The 13,577-nt window shown below is 40.6% G+C and overlaps 1 protein-coding gene across 1 annotated transcript; it reads right to left on the bottom strand.

Annotated features, from left to right (window-relative positions):
- Positions 1–8,575: 8,575 nt before the first annotated feature.
- Positions 8,576–9,199, bottom strand: LOC145277643 (uncharacterized). Its single transcript, XM_080129227.1, has one exon. It carries the CDS (start codon positions 9,197–9,199, stop codon positions 8,576–8,578), a length of 624 nt encoding a protein of 207 aa, XP_079985353.1.
- Between the last annotated feature and the right edge of the window lie 4,378 nt (positions 9,200–13,577).

Raw genomic sequence — 13,577 nt, 5'->3', positions numbered from 1 at the left:
AGGTGAAGCCTTGGCTCTGATCTATGGGTTGGAATCATGCCGCATGTTCATACTCGGATGCCCAGACTTGGTGATTACAGTGGATCACTTACCGCTCATAAAGATATTTTCAGACCGAGCCCTGGAGAATATAAAAACCCACGCCTGTTAAACTTCAAGGAAAAGTCACTCATGTATAAATTCAAGATAAAACATCGACCGGGGAAACTCAACTTGGCCCCTGACTGTGCATCGCGGTACCCAGCGGGCACCCCACCAAGAGACCAGGACCAATCCATTGACACCACAGTCAAAACCGCCTTCACATCAATGTACGAGAATGATACGACGTTAAGAGCCATCACATGGGGAAGGATTGTGGCTGCGGCAGCCACAGACGAAGAATGCAGGACTTTGAAAGAACTGATTCAAAATGGCTTCCCCCAGTCACGTAACAATATCCCAACCGTAGTTCGAGTCTTCTGGCCTATGCGTGAGGAGTTATATTGCCTGGAAGGAGTGATCATCAAGGGGAACAAAATCCTAATACCTCGACAATTCCGCGCAGAGGTATTGGAATCTCTTCATTCCGCTCATCAGGGTGTGAACGGAATGCTGGCGAATGCGAGACAACGACTATTCTGGCCAGGGTTGGATGCTAACATCAGGCAAACAAGAGCCCGTGCCGCACGTGCAATGAAATCGCACTATCTCAGCCCAGGGAACCCTTGATGTCTCCAGCAGACCCGGAATTTCCATTCCAACAAGTGGTGGTTGACTTCGTCCAGATGCAGGGTAGACACTTTATGGTATACGCAGACAGGTATACAGGATGGGTTAAAGTGGCCCTAATGACGTCGGGAAGAGCCAAGACGGTGTGCGATACCTTGAGGACTTGGTTCTGTACCTTCGGCGTACCGGAAGAAATTTCGTCGGATGGTGGACCACCATTTGAATCCCAGGAATACGACTCCTTTTTGAGGAATTGGGGCATACGAAAACGTACCTCATCAGCGCATTATCCTAAGGCAACGGCCGCGCAGAGTTAGCCGTCAAAACCGCGAGACATATACTGGCGGACAATACGGACAGTTATGGACACCTGTGCCATGATCGGGCGGCCCGAGCACTACTGACCCATAGGAACACGCCTGTCCAAGATCTGGACATGTCCCCGGCCATGATGCTGTATGGTCGGGTCATTAAAGACCACCTTCCTGTTCTGCAGGACAAATATCAGGTTCGAAAACAGTGGACAGAAATAGGCAAACTAAGGGAAGTGGCAATGGCCAAAAGACACATGAGGAACAAGCAGTATTACAACCAACATTGTCGCCCACTCCGGGAACTCCAGGTAGGAGATTACGTCCAGATCCAGAACCAGGACGGGAACCACCCACGTCGATGGACAAAGACAGGGAGAATCGTGGAGACTCAGGGGTATCGACAGTACCAAGTCGGGGTCGATGGAAGCAATCGAGTGACATTGCGCAACCGTCGGTTTCTCCGCAGAATACACCCGGTAGTGGATGGCCCTCGTAACATCAGACAAGAAATCCCGAACCCACCTATAAATGTGGAGACCCCACAGGCACAACCTCTGGAGGAGGCAATGGTGGTGGAACAACACGCCGACACGGAATCCCCAAGCGAGCATGAGGAAGAAATGGAAGTGGAAGATACCATGGGAGGAGATACCCAAAAATACAGTCCTCCTCCGTTAAGGGAACCGTCAAGTCGGAGGACGAGAGCCCCAAGGGGTTTGTCGCCGCAAATGCGGGGGAAATCGCACGAGTATTTCTCCACATAAAAGATGACCACAACAACTTGCTTTTGTGGTCATGAGGGGGAGGGGCATGTAAAGGTCAGAAAGGAGTTATCGCCCTTTCGCTCAGACTTTGCATAAGTGGAGTTATCCCCCTTATAAAAGGACAGGCGAATCGCCATTATGTGTTTACATTCGTTCACGGCGACACGCTGTCGGATTGGAAAACCAGCTTGCTTAACGCAAACCTTACATTACCAATGAAATGTAAAGGACTACTGTGAATTAGAAGACAAATTTATAGTGGGCATTATAAGTGAGGAGTTGTGAAGTGAGATGCTTGTTCACATTACATTTAAATTTCTGCATGTTAGTACAGTTAGGAAAACAAGGAGCAGAGGAAATTCCAATGGCTAACTGTTTGAGGAAAAAGTTATTATATTACAAAGCCCTCCAACACCTGTAAGCCTCTACAATGAATGGATGGGATTTAACTGATTGTCGAATTGGTGTATTTATGTCACGAGAGCACCAAAGCAGCAAGTTTGTCAGAGCAGATTCCGTTGTAGTATGCACAGTGTTTGTTGTAATTATTTTGTTCATACAAAAATTAGCTTATTGTTTCGTACTTTGAAATTATAAACTGTTATCATTATGAAAATATATCTTAACAAACAGTTTTAAAAGAGAAAATGACGGCCAACGTGGTGGAGTTTTTGACAGCAATTGAATCTCTGTAAATTAAATGTCAGCTCGTCATATCAGTTAATATTATGCAACATTACTAAACACCAAAACTATTATTGATAAAAACTATTTTTGCATGGAAGACATTAAACGAAGAAATTCCAGAACAAGTCTAATGAATAAGGAAATGGTTAAATTAGTTTTGAAAAAAAACAAAACAAATCTTTTGCACTTGATGGAAGCCTCTGAAGATAAAACCATTAGTATCCTTGATCTTGAAGTGACAGTGGACAATTTGATCAGAGTCAAGAATGAAACTCAATTTTACTTCAAGGAAAGAAAATTAATGCAGACTAAATAAATTTGACAAAATTTCTTGCCTCTATCGATTCGATTATTTTTTTTTTTATAGTTTTCTTAGATAGTTTTTATTTTTGCCGTTTTTGAAACGTGATTAACAATAATTTTGCACCTTATAATCTAGTTTATTAACTTGAATCACCTGCCATCATGGATCATGAACTCTGAGGTAGACTGACTCTTAAGTGTGTGACTTTCTTCTAAAGAAAGCTTATATATATTATTACTGAAGGTTTTTAGCTAACTTTTAACATGTATTGGACAAGTTAGGAAACAGCCGATCTCCAAGAGTTACCATAGTCAAATGTAGACATTGACTGAATGTTGAAATTTGTTTAGTGTTGCAATAGTATTGTAATCACCAAGGCTCGGCGGTCACTAATGGGTAAGGGTTAATGGGTACAGTAATGAAAATTTGACAAGAACCTGTTCATGTTGAATTTGAAAACGACCATGTTATAATCAGCTGAGGAACAGCTCCCTGATATTGTCTTCTACAGACGAGCAGTTCTAGGAAAAAAAAAAACACGGCTTACGGAATTTTCGCTTAGATTTAAGTACAGAGAGAGTAAATTGCTGGTTGTTATAACTAGTCGAGTGTTTACAGAGGCAAATCCTGGAATGAAGCTCAGTCGATCGCCCACCATGAAAATGATAGAGCAGTGAGAGGTTTGCAATATCTCTTCTATGAGAAAAAGGAAACAGAGAAGAGAAAAGGACATTCTCCACCAAATTTTGAAGTTGGTTTTGTACTCTATCGAGGCAGGAAAGGAGACTCTGAAGAGCTCTTCCCTAGGTGTGGACGTATTTGGCTCTTATAAAAATAGAGGACTGCATCGGCAGTGAGATATGATGCAACCGTTTTTCAGTCGACCTTGGCAGCAGATCAAGAATGAAGATTAGTCCCAGAAGTTTGTTCAAGCATGGCCCTTCCCCAAGACGAGAACCACTAATTTCAATGAGAGAGAAGCCTGGTTTTAGATGCATTAAAATTAATCAATCACCTTTTTCTCTATTGCACCAGGTGTCCAAGATTATAAGAGAGAGAATCAAAAAGATATTGGTTATTGTTGCCATAGATGGTTGTGTCGTCTGCATAGATGTCTATGAATGATGTAAAAATGAAAGAGGGACACCATCGTTTATACCATTAACTTCTGATTTCTGAACATCAACAACTACTTTTATAAACATATCAGAAACGATTTAATAATTGAAAGAACGTTTCCAATTATGGAATAGCTGAAAATCTTGTGAAGTAAAACCTTTATACCATACTCTATCAAAAGCCTTTGATATGTCAAGAGCAATTGTTGTAGAAGCGCGGCCTTTGTCAAGTGATTCAATAATCCCCTGTGATATTACAGTTAGCACATCAGTTGTAGATCTAGCAGGACCGAACCATATTGCACTTCTCTAAGTAGGTTATTTTTGCTGAGATGGTTGCCCACTTTTCTATTTCTTACAGATTCCAGCAACTTACTTATGAGGTACAGGAGACTGATTGTTCTGTACCGAGAGGCAGATCCCTAGAATTCTTAAATACAGTTCAGACTGATGAAGTTTCCAAGGTGTTGGGAAGTATTTCTCCTTAAGGCAACATTAAAACAGTTTCGTAAGTAGGGGGCTAGTTGAAGCTTTTTGAGCATTATAATTAGAATACCGATAGGGCTAGTTGCTTTATTGGAATTAAGGTTTTTGAGAAGTTTGGCAACATCGTAAACAGATATATATATATATATATATATATATATATATATATATATATATATATATGTATAGTAAGTTTTAAAATATATATGCCAATTAAGCTACACAGAATATTCCACGTTTCATCCACACTAGAATTCATCAGGTTTTTGCGAGGATTTTGTGGTTGTGTCGCGTTTTTATACACGCACCTTCTATTGTGTTTTTAGTTAGCCTTTAGTGGGGTAGTTGTACCCCAGCTAATTATTTATCTTTTAGAACCCTCGATAAAAACAACAAACTCCTTTTAACATTAAACATTTGCAAGTATTTATTCAACGGGATAATAGTGGTGGAGCTCGAAGTTATTGAGTCAGGTCCAAGTCGGACTGTCGGTGCTGGGTGAGGAGGAGAGGAAGGTGTGTCTTCGCTCGCGGCTCTGTGCTGACTGTTGGATGTCCCCTGCACTCTTTTTGGGGACAGTAGGATCAATGCGCCCTGCCTGTCGATTGGCCAGTCTATGGCCAAAGAACTTACAGGGAAGCATTGATCCGCCATAGAGTACAGTTCATTGGGGGGGGGGTTGCTACATCACCCCCTGCTTAGGCGGAAAGCCGATAAAGAAGAAATGTAGCAGTAGTTAAGAGAGAAAAAAAAATGTTCACAAAAGTTGTTTTTTTATGAGAAAATGTTCTTGTTTTTCAGTGAAAAGCTGGGTTTTCATGCTGAGGATGAAGAAAAAGGATTTTATTTTATTTTTTTATAAAAGAAGAAAATGTCTTTGTGCAAAAAAAAATTTTGTTTGAGGAAAAAAATTTTTTTTTTTTTTTATATATATAAAGTCTTGCACAACTTCTTTGGCCAATGCACTCTACGACCACTACACGTGGTAGTAACGTAGTTGTCTGTATTGGGAGTACTTGCTTCAGGTGTATGTTGATGATGCATGTATGTAGGGGGAATGTGTGGCTCTTGCGTTTTCGTGTACAGAAAGGCTTTTTTTATTCTGTCAATAGAGACAGTTTCTCTTTTACCACTGATGTCTATGGTGAAAAGTTTGTTAGTACGTGAGAGCACGCGATAAGGACCGGTATAAGGTGGATTAAGAGGGGCTTTCACAGAGTCCTTCCTAAGGAAAACGTGAGTCCAAGACGAAATGTCCTTTGGGACCGAAGATTTTATGGTCTGTTCCCTAGTATGCATAGGTGGGAGCTTATTGAAATAAGCTCGCAGTCTGTCAATGTACAGAGCTGAATCCATTTGTGCAGACTCTATCGGGCTCAGCATTTGACCTGGCAACGATAGAGGTGCACCATGAACTAGTTCGGCTGGAGAGTATCCCAGGTCCTCTTTAATGGCAGCACGACAGCCTAAGAGAACAACAGGTACGTATTCGTTCCATCTCTGTTGGTCAGGATAAGCACATAGTGCAGCTTTTAATTGGTGATGGAAGCGCTCTATCATCCCGTTCGAAGCTGGGTGATAGCTTGTCGTGCGAATACGTTGGATCCCTAGAATTCTGGAAAGTTCCTGGAATAGATAGGATTCAAACTGTGCACCACGATCCATGGTTACAGTGGTGGGAACTCCGTAACATGATATCCAGCCTGATATAAGGGCTCGCGCTACGGACTCAGCCGAAATGTCTGTGAGGAGAATGGCCTCAGGCCACCGTGTGAAACGGTCTATGCAGGTCAGGAGATAAGTAAATCCCTGACTGACCGGCCATGGTCCAACCAGATCTATGTGAACATGGCTGAACCGAGCGTCTGGGGTGCTGAATGTTCCTAGGGGTGCACGGATATGCTTGTGCACCTTTGACTTTTGGCAGGATACACAGGAACGTGTCCAGGCAGTGATATCACGCCTCATATTTGGCCAGAAAATCTAGCTGTAATCAGCTTCACTGTGGCTTTGCATCCGGGGTGTGCCAGATTGTTTAGGGTGTCAAAAACAACTCTACGATGAGTCATTGGAACTAGTGGTCGAGGTGAATCCGTTGCGGTGTCACAAATGATCTGTGTGTCTGAAGTGGGCACAGGCAGGTATGCGAATTTGCAAGTTGCAAATTCAGGTGACGACGGATCCAAAGTGTCCAGACTTGGCTGGTCTAGGGCCATTTGCTGTAAGTCGATATGCGATGGTGAGGACAGAGAATTAATGGGAAGGCGAGACAAAACATCTGCCGCAGCATTCTGTTCACCGGAAATATGTCGGATATCGCTAGTAAATTGTGAAACAAAATCCAAGTGGCGAGTTTCACAGGGAGAATATTTGTCCGGCTTAGCACGCAGTGCGTATGTAAGCGGACGGTGATCGGTGTAGATCGCGAATTGACGGCCCTCGAGTGAATGTTGGAAGTGTTTCACTGCGAGGTACATTGCTAGGTGTTCGCGGCCAAATGTGCTGTAACGTTGTTCTGCTGGTTTCAGCTGTCTCGAAAAGTATGCGAGAGGTTGTAATTGTTGTTGGTGCTTCTGTTGCAACACTGCACCTACAGCTGTGCCTGATGCATCAACGACCAGAGAATACTGGGCATCAGGTACGGGGTGTGCAAGTAAGGATGTCATCGCTAGCTTTGTTTTCACTTCGTTGAACGCTTCTAGTTGGACCTCATTAAGTGAGATTTGCTTGTTTTTCTTCTTCCTGTTGCATAACAGGTCGGAAAGAGGAGCTAGAAGATCCGCACAGTGTGGGATGAAACGTCTGTAATAGTTCAACAGACCAAGAAAGTGCCTTAGTTGGCGAAGTGAAGTAGGTGGTTGAAGGTCTTGTAGAGCCTTCACCTTTTCTGGTAACGGAGATATACCATCTGGGCTGATAATGTGGCCCAGGAAAACTAGTGACGAAGCACCGAAAACGCATTTACCAGGGTTAATCCTCACCTGGTATTTCTGAAACCGTTCGAACGGTAGGCGGAGGTGAGTGACAGGTTCCTCAGGTGAGGCGCTTGCCACGAGAATGTCATCTATATAATTATAGACAAAGTATAAGTCACGAACTACTTCATCCATGAAGCGCTGAAAGGTACTAGCCGCATTTAAAAATTCAAATGCTCCAAATGGAGTTGTAACCGCAGTCTTGGGTATGTCGGCCGGATTCACTGGGATCTGATGGTAAGCCTTAACCAGATCTAGCTTAGAGAAGGTCTTACAACCATGCAGCGAGGAAGCAAAGTCTTGAATGTGTGGGATTGGGTAACGATCGGGTACCGTCATGGCATTCAGTTGTTGGTAGTCCCCAGTCGGACGCCAATCCCCATCACGTTTAGGGACCATATGCAAAGAGGAAGCCCATGGACTGGACGAGGGGCGAATTATTCCAAGCTGCAGCATATGGCTAAATTCTGCCTTTGCTGCCTTAAGTTTATCAGCAGGGAGGCAGCGTGGTCGTGAGAACACAGGTGCACCTGTGGTCTCAATATGGTGCTTTGTTGAGTGAGTGGGTTTGCTGACCACAAAATTTAAATTGGTCAATTCCGGGTATGCTTGCAGTAAAGTCTGGTATAGGACGCAGCAATGAAGAATACCGGGCTGATAGCGGGGGTGTTTGTTTGTACCCCAGAGATGGAAAGTTCCGTATTAGCGTCTATCAGCCGACGTCTTCGCATGTCCACTAATAGGTTAAAGTGGTGCAGAAAGTCCGTGCCTAGTATGGGGTACGGTAAGTCGGCCACCATGAAGACCCACATAAAGTCTCTCTGTAATTCCAAGTCTAGAGAACGAGAAATTTGACCATATGTGGGGATTGTCAAGTGATTTATCGCTTGCAGTGTGATTGACAGTACTGGTGGTTTTTTACTGAGGAGTTTTAGCGGCCATATGCTGCAAGCGGCTCCCATATCAACCAAGCAACATGCCTGGGATAGCGAGTCTATAATAAAATAGGCACGGTTTGTGTGCATACCCGGTGGAGAGCTTGCTGTGCTCAAGTCCTCAGACCTTAGTTTTCCTGGTTCGAAAACGAACAGGGCATTGTGCACCTCTGTGCCTCTGCTCCAAAACGGCTATGGTAAAAGCATAGCCCTGGCGTGTTAGACTGGCAGCGCCGATGGGGAGATGGTGAGCGACCTTGGTAGCGGCGTCTGGGCGATGGTTATCTAGTTGCGTTTAATTTTTTCACCTCTTTGGTGAGACGCTCAATAGCGTCAAGTATAGCCAAAGACGTGGCGTCTCGGCTTGCATTCCCAGTCACAGCAGCGTGTGTAAAAACTTCAGCCTGTGGCTGAGGGATCGCAGTGGTGGTAGGTCCCCTAGAGAATTCCATCACCCTATCCGCCGATGCTGCTATGGTATCTACAGATTGCTTCTCAACCATAGGTGCCAAAATTGCCTTTACTTGAGACGGCAGCCTCGAAATGAAGAGCTGCTTTATAAGGGCACTGTCGGCCGGGACGTCTTCTGCCAGTTCTCTCATTCTATGGAGTGACTCCGTTGGCATACGACCCCCTAAAAGTTCGTCATGGACCAACGTTTGGAAACGCCTCTCTGCTGAGACTGACGTTCGTAGCAGCACCTCCCGCTTTATGCTTTCATAGGTAGAATTAATGGGGGTGTCAGTTATCAAATCTTTGATAACTGGTGTCAACGATGCGGGGAATGCACTGAATAATATGTGCAGCTTTGTCTGCTCCAATACGTTGTTTGCCAAAAAATGCGATTCCAATTGGGCAAACCAAACTCGCACGTCACCAGCAAAGGCAGGCAATACGGTGGACATGTTTAACTAACAACAAAAAAAAGGAACAGACCAAAAAAAATTCAGTTATCCGACTTGAAGGATAATGCCAAAGAAACACGAGAAATGTTGGAAGTACTAAAAATAAAAAATAAAAAATAAAAAAAATGAAGAAATATACTTTTATGGGTCCCTTCTGGGAGGACCGAAAAAAAAATCTATTCTAATAGGAAAAGGAACATTTAAGCCGAAGCATGTGTGGCGGGGGGTATTTAGAAAAGGTATCAAACTGTACGTAATAGGAGAAAAATATATATATATATATTTTTAAACAATAAAATAAATTGATAGACTATACTTTTTCTTTTTTTTTATATTTCTGGTAAAAGAGAAAAACTATATGTGTGTGTGTGTGTTTTTTTATATGAAGCAAGTACTCACGTTGGTTTTTTTTCTTTTGCTGGCCGGGGAAGAATATCCGTTTAAAACGTTTTTATATGACACGTGGTGTTTGAACTGTATGAATGTGTCCGGCGGGGATATTTTTTTTTATTTTTCTGTGGGGGAACAAAATGTCCGGCGTTGTTGAATGGTTTTCGGTGATAAGTACTTGATTTTTGGAAGATGATTTCGTTTTTTTTTTTTTTTTTTTTTTTTTTTTGAAATAGGCTTCTTTCTTTGCGAAAATTATGAGGTTAAATAGAGTTATTCTAAAAGAAAGAATATCCTACGGGAACGTTAATTAACGGTTCTTAAAGTGTTTTCTGTTTGAAATGTCTTTTTTTTTATTAAAATATTCTCTATGGAGAATATCAGGCCGCTTTTTTTTTTAGTTTCCCTCGTTTGTAAGCCGCAGACACTTTAACGCCGATACTTTTGACGTGTATGTGCGTTTCGGAGGTGCGGGAGGGGCCACGTGGGATTATTTTTAACACGCAAAGAATTGTCCGTTTTTTTCTTTGGTTGGTAAAAAAAAAAAATTCTGTTTCTTTTTGTGCGAATCTCTTTGAAGAATTATATATATATATATATATACATATATATATATAATTCTATATTATTTCTTCTTTCAGTCTGTAGTTTTTGTTTGTTTTGAATGCTCTCCGTAATTTCTTTTTGTTTTTGCAAATGTTTGAAAGGAAGTTTGTACTTTCTCTTTAAACAATATTCTTTTTTGTTTGAGAAGTTTTTTTTTTTTTTTTTTTTTTTTTTAACGAGGAGCGTTCCGTCGGGTCACCAGTTTTAGTGGGGTAGTTGTACCCCAGCTAATTATTTATCTTTTAGAACCCTCGATAAAAACGACAAACTCCTTTTAACATTAAACATTTGCAAGTATTTATTCAACGGGATAATAGTGGTGGAGCTCGAAGTTATTGAGTCAGGTCCAAGTCGGACTGTCGGTGCTGGGTGAGGAGGAGAGGAAGGTGTGTCTTCGCTCGCGGCTCTGTGCTAACTGTTGGATGTCCCCTGCACTCTTTTTGGGGACAGTAGGATCAATGCGCCCTGCCTGTCGATTGGCCAGTCTATGGCCGAAGAACTTACAGGGAAGCATTGATCCGCCATAGAGTACAGTTCTTTAGGGGGGGGGTGCTACAAGCCAATCAGCTTTCTAGTTTCCACCGCACTTTTCCTAATCAGCCAATGAGCAGGTACTTACAGGACAAAGGCCCAGTATATATATATATATATATATATATATATATATATATATATATATATATATATATATATATATATATATATATATATATGTACACACACACACACACACACATATATATATATATGTATATATATATATATATGTCATATAGCATGTTTTATATATATATATATATATATATATATATATATATATATATATATATATATATATATATATATATATATATATATATAGCATGTTTTCAGTCAGAGGACGAAATATGGGAGGTAAGCGGCCCTGATCACAAAGAGTGGACTTTGTTGCAAAGTTCTTAGCAAAGAGTTTGGCTTTGTTAACTGTTACTGAAATTACCCTAGGGCCATTGATGATGGTTGAGATGGAAGACACGAATCTTTGTTATTCACCAAAACTTGTGGGAATCAAGCCATTGCTCTACTACTTCCATCTATGGATTAAAAATGGTTTTAATCAGTATCTGATGGTATATTTATATATTTACTTACTCAGTCATCCCTATGCTGAATAATCAGCGATCACAATTGCGAGGATTGACTGTATCAATTTGTCATTGTTTATGATCTTGCCATGTCTTGACTTTCTTTTATTTGTGCTGCTAAAGTTTACCCTTGTTAGGACATCAAGTTTTGGGATCGACAGTTTCTCAAGTAGAGTGTCTGATCTAATGTTCTGGATCTGGTCTGGCTTTACATTGCATAACCACATAATCATGTTCTTATTATTTCTCTGGAGTCGAGCAAATGATACCTGGATGAGACCCCAACACCCACTGCAATACAACATCACACAACTATCATAGACCTTGCTTTTGGTAATATTAATAATTGGACTAGCTCAGGATGTTAGGATTGGAATAAGTTTTCTGAACTTTGCCCAAGTCGTCTTCACTCTGATAGTCGAATCGAGTTTGCAGACACCTCTAGTATATCCTCCTCTATTTCAACTTCTGTGTAAGGGCGGTCCTCAATTGGATTTTCTAGTTCTAGACATCATTTACAGCTGGAGTCTGAATTAGGTGTGAGCCTACCATGCACTCCTATGCATTTAAATATTTCCTCTGCTGGTAACTTAAGATAGTTATGACCTGAAACCTTAAAGACTTTCTCCTAAAATAACTGATAACAGCAAAGGATTGATATGCCGTAAGACAAAACTATCAATCGTGCAGACGTGTTTGAAAATAACTAAAATATCTATTGTAAAAGGAATAGGTCTATTTGGAACATTTTTAAATTCTGACAGATGAAAAATATAAACATTATCAAAGTATATAAATAAATGAAGTATATAAATATATCAGACAATATTTGATGACGAGACAGTAATTTATACCAGTTTTAAATATTTGAAAATAAAAAAATCAGGTATAAATTTTCTTTATTAACTTTATTGGATTCAGCTTTAACTAGAAAAGGTAACACATGCTGTAAAAAATTAAGGAATTCTTTCAAATCAAAACTTCTTGTAATATTGAAACAACACTAGAAAAAATAAGAAGAAAACGGGTACTTATGGAGAGAATATTCCGTCAGTTAGATTCATCGTAAAGGCTTTACTAAAATTATTTATTTTTAATGATTTTAATTTTTGCAATATTTTCTTCCAATTTATTTACTCTCGTCTGCTACATTGGCTCAGTGTTTCACCAAATGCCAGAGGATTATGTGAGTTACTAAAATATATGTCGACACAATGTCCATGAAACAAAAAAACAAAAAAAAAGCGGGCCAAATCTCTGCATAAGTACTAGAAAATGTAAAAGTGCTTTCATTAGTTTGGATGTGTAAGAAGTCAAAATGGCGATTCTGGTCTGTTCATAAAAATTTCCACGATCGGCAACAGAATACCAAACTGAAGGAAGAGTTCTGCTACCATCGCGTTGGCGAGCAAATTAAAATAAAATGCAGGAAACCTTTATTTCAAAAGCAGGAAATAATTGATTGCTTAAACGCAAAATCCATGAAAAAAGCGTCTTTCCCAGAACAGCCAGCATGTGGAACACTGTTCCACTGTTCTGCTTCCTGGTTGAATACAACATAGTAGCTTTCAAATCCAATGTAAACAAGTTCTTGTTGAGTTGTCTCCATAAATAATCAAATTTTCCCTAATTTACACCGTTAATAATTACTATACTATCGCCTTACATTCATTAATCCTTATCCTCGAGCAGCCTTCGGACCTTGATAAGTGGTGACACCCAAGTAAAAAAAAAGAAAAGGAACTCTATCTTTGTGAATAATTTGCACAATTTTCCTCAACTCCACGGTCTGTCACAGTTTCTTGTTACTAGACATTTTTGTTGACTTCCTGTAATGTTTTCATGAATAAATACAAATTAAAAAAAACATTTGCAAATATCGTTCCAACAACAATTGCGCACTTGTCTGATTTTTCCAGTGAGCAATCAAGAAACACATCAAATAATATATATATATATTTTTTTGGTCCATTCTAATCTTTGACTTAACACGCCCATTCTCTTCGACATTCACTTTGCTTCTGCTTTGAGCATGTGGTGCATTTTTCTTTTCTTTTTTCCTTTCTCTTCTTGCTCACACCTCGTAATTTGCATATGCGGTTTTTCGACTACTACTGCTGCTAATCTCTTCGCAAGTCAACCATCCTTTGCTGCTACTGATATTTTCATACTATGCATATGATACACTACGTTACAGGTAGTGCATCATATGTTGGTTTCACTGCAAAAGCAAAACAGTTTCTGCTAAAGCACAATTC

Source organism: Euprymna scolopes, chromosome 6 (genome assembly GCF_053919585.1).
Source record: "Euprymna scolopes isolate OS-2025 chromosome 6, ASM5391958v1, whole genome shotgun sequence".
Lineage (NCBI taxonomy): Eukaryota > Metazoa > Mollusca > Cephalopoda > Sepiida > Sepiolidae > Euprymna > Euprymna scolopes.
The sequence above is the reverse complement of the archived record's forward strand: the minus strand, read 5'-3'. Positions and strand labels throughout refer to the sequence as shown.